At 59.1% G+C, this 3796-nt stretch overlaps 1 protein-coding gene across 1 annotated transcript; it reads right to left on the bottom strand.

The window, feature by feature from the left end:
• Positions 1–205: 205 nt before the first annotated feature.
• On the bottom strand, positions 206–2826 carry LOC139230199 (uncharacterized). The gene is made up of 2 exons (XM_070862039.1): positions 2759–2826; positions 206–1154 (listed from the first exon to the last, which is right to left on the bottom strand). The coding sequence occupies exons 1-2, from the start codon at positions 2824–2826 to the stop codon at positions 206–208; spliced, it is 1017 nt and encodes a 338-aa protein (XP_070718140.1).
• Positions 2827–3796: the final 970 nt, after the last annotated feature.

The following is a 3796-nucleotide window of genomic DNA, read 5'->3' as shown; positions in this document are numbered from 1 at the left end:
GGGCTCGGGCTGCGGGGGGCTCGGGGCTGCAGGCGGCTCTGGGGGCTTGGGGCCTGGGGGGCTCGGGGCTGTGGGCTTGGGGGGAGCTCAGGGCTGCGGGGGGCTTGGGGCTCAGGGCTGTGGGGGGGCTCGGGGCTGCAGGGGCTTGTGGCTGCTGGGGGCTTGGGGTTGCGGGTGGCTCGGGGTTGCGTGGGGCTCGGGGCGCTCAGGGCTCTGGGTTGCGGGGGGCTTGGGGTGCTCGGGGGGGCTCGGGGCCTGGATGGCTCGGGGCTGTGGGCTCGGGGGGGGCTCGGAACTCGGGGGGCTCGGGGCCTGGTGGGCTCGGGGCTGCGGGGGGGCTTGGAGCTCGGGGCTCCGGGAGGCTCAGTGCTGGTGGGGGGCCCATGGCTGCAGGGGGCTTGGAGCTGGGGGGGGGCTCGGTGCTGTGGGGGGCTCGGGGCTGCGGGGGGCTCAGGGCTGCGGGGGGCTCAGAACTGCGGGGAGTTTGGGGCTGGTGGGGGGGCTCGGGGCTGCGGGGGGCTCGGGGCTGCGGGGGCTCGGGTCTGTGGGGGGCTCGGGGCCGTGGCGGGCTCGGGGCTGCGGGGGGGGCTCGGAGCTGCGGTGGATTCGGCGCTCGGGGCTGCGGGGGGCTCGGGGCTGCGGGGGGCTTGGAGCTGTGGGGGATTCGGGGCTCGGGGCTGCGGGGGGCTCGGGGCTGCGGGGGATTCGGGGCTGCAGGGGGCTCGGGGCTCCGGGGGGCTTGGAGCTGTGGGGGATTCGGGGCTCGGGGCTGCGGGGGGCTCGGAGCTGTGGGGCCCCGTGGCTCGGGGCTGCGGGGGACTCGGAGCTGTGGGGCCCCGTGGCTCGGAGCTGCGGGGGGCTCGGAGCTGCGGAGGGCTTGGGGGCTCGGGGCTGCGGAGAGCTTGGGGCTGCGGGGTCTTGGGGCTGTGGAGCCCCAGGGCTCAGGGCTGCGGAGGGCTCGGAGCTGCGGAGGGCTCGGGGGCTCGGGGCTGCGGGGGGCTTGGGGCTGCGGGGTGCTCAGCGCTGCAGGCGGTTCGGGGCTCAGGGGGTTCTGGGTCTTGGTGGATGCATGGAGGATGCGTTCAGCTGCTCCGGCCTGGGAGCTGCTGCCGGATGAATCAGAGGCAACGTGGTGTTGGATCGGGGCAGGGGGGCTGTGGGTGGGGTGGGGAATGGGAGAGGAGGGTGTATGCGCAGAAAAGGGTTCATGGGAATTGAGCTGGGGTCGGGGAGGGGGCGAAGTCGGTTATATTTTTCCCAACTCTCGCTTCTGGGCATGCTTCGGGAGACTTAGTACAAATAGTTACTCCACTAAAATATGCCATTGAAATACAGAGGTGTAAATAGGGGCGATGGTTAAGTGTTAATAAAGGGCTGGGCCTTAGTGTGACCCCCTGCTGTTATAGGCAGACTGCAGACTCCACTCCCTGGTAACCAGTGACCTGAACAAGTCCTTTCAGTCTCACTGGATCGGGTTACCAGATCTGCTGCACCTGAGCACCAATAAGTAGCTTCAGGCCAGAGTGGTGTTGAAAAGCACAAGCGATTAAATTCCTGTTACAGCAGCTTCTCTCCTGGTTAATCAGTGTCCCGGGTGCCTTTAGAACATGCTGCTTATTACTTTACTGAATGTTTACTGTGTGCCCACAGTCTCCTCTGGTAAGCAATTCAAACAGCTTCTGGCAGTATTTGAGGGGACCCCGAGACTGAGAGTATCACTATATAGTGCTGAGCGGTCCCTGGGCCTGGAGTATTTCATTGCCTTGGGTGTGTGTGAGCGATTCAGGGTAAGGATAATCCCTGTACAGGGGAGGGGTCACTGTCAGAAGTTGTGTTACAGATATGTTTGTAAAGTCTTTGATCAGAACAGTTTTCTTATGGACTGACAATTATTGTCAAGGCGCGCACACAAAGAATAGGCATTTGGGTGTGAAGTATTAGAGCTGTACCTCAGAAGGGAAGGGAAGGGACAGGGAAGTGGAGGGGAAGGAAGGGAAAGGGAAAGGGAGAGGAATGGGAAAGGGAAGGGAAATGAAGGCTTGGGAATGGGACAGGGAAAGGGTAGGGAAGGGAAGGGGAATGGGGAAGGAAATGGGGAAAGTGAAGGGGATAAAGGGGGAGGGTAAGGGGTGAAGGCGAAAGGGAAAAGGAAGGCTAGGAAGGGGTTCCATATCTCAACATCCCTCTCCATTATAAATAACTGCTCCAAATCACCCCCTTTGCTCCTTTGGTGATGATGATAAATTTATGCCCTCCAGTTACTGACTCACCAAACAGTGAGAAGTGTTCATTCTCTTTACTTGACCAAACCCGAGAGTTTGGAGCCCTCTATCAGCTCCCCTCGACCTTCTCTGTTCCAGTGAAAATAATCCCAGTCTGTCCTCATAGCATAACCCGCTCACACCCGGGGATCACTCGAGAAAATCTCTTCCGCACCTTCTCCATGACCCTGACATCCCTCTGAACAAACGGTGTCCAACATTGGACACAATGTTCTAACTGTGATCTCTGTAATTCTCTACCCTAGAGGGCTGTGGATGGCCAGTCGATGAGTATATTCAAGACAGAGATCGATAGATTCTTGGGCACTCGGAGAATCAAGGGATGTGGGAGGGACAGTTGAGTTGAGGTGGAAGATCAGCCATGATCTTATTGAATGGCGGAGCAGGCTCGAGGGCCGTATGACCTACTCCTGCTCCTAATTCTTATGTTCGAATCAGTTTTAGCGTCAACCACTGCAAATTCCACTTTGAGTTACTTTACAATCTGTGGCATTTTTGAGACTGGTTTCTGTTTGTGATCTAGCAGATTATCACATCCTGGCATTTTATACCTCCTGAACCATGGCTGGGCCGAGCTGCCCGAGTACAGTTTGGTGGCGATGCTGGATGACTATCAGATCGCGTATTTCGACAGCACGTTGCAGCGGACTGTGCCCAGACAGCGGTGGATGGCCAACTCCTTCCAGAGGGATCACTGGGACGCCATGGCTATCACAATGGCGGGCTTCCACGGCCTGGTCAAAGGAAACGCCGAGATATTTTACCGCCAGCGCCAGGGTGCCTCGAGTAAGTGACCTGACAGACGGTGCAGCGACCCTGTGACAGTAGGAAGGGATTTGTATCGATACGGAGCCTTACGTGTCTCTCAGAAACGGCCCGCACCACCTCACACCCAATAACTGACTTGGAATTAGCTGGCGATTGTCCCTTCCTGGGAGCAGCACGGCAGGCATTTGGTGCACAGCAAATAGCAATGAGATGAATGATTTGTTCATCTGCTTTTGTTGGTGTGCATTGAACTGTGTCATGAAACTGGGAGCAATCCTTGGGAGGTTTTATTTATTTTCAACTCAACAGACAGACGGGGCCTCGAATTAATGCTTCATCTAAAAGATGGCATCTTCGACACTCCAGCACTTCCTCAGTACTGCCCCTCCAACAGTGCAGCGCTCCCTCAGTACTGCCCCTCCAACAGTGCAGCGCTCCCTCAGTACGTCCCCTCCGACAGTGCGGCTCTCCCTAGGTACAGACCCTTCAATAGTGCAGCGCTCCCTCAGTACTGCCCCTCCGACAGTGCAGCACTCCCTCAGTACTGCCCCTTCGACAGTGCAGCGGAGCTCCCTCAGTTCTGCCCCCCACACAGTGCAGCACTCCCTCAGTACTGCCCCTCCGACAGTGCAGCACTCCCTCAGTACTGCCCCTCCGACAGTGCAGCACTCCCTCAGTACTGCCCCTCCGACAGTGCAGCACTCCCTCAGTTCTGCCCCTCCCACAGTGCAGTACTCTCTCAGTAC

The sequence above is a fragment of the Pristiophorus japonicus genome, chromosome 19, assembly GCF_044704955.1.
Source record: "Pristiophorus japonicus isolate sPriJap1 chromosome 19, sPriJap1.hap1, whole genome shotgun sequence".
NCBI lineage: Eukaryota > Metazoa > Chordata > Chondrichthyes > Pristiophoridae > Pristiophorus > Pristiophorus japonicus.
This window is presented reverse-complemented; position numbering and strand designations above follow the sequence as displayed.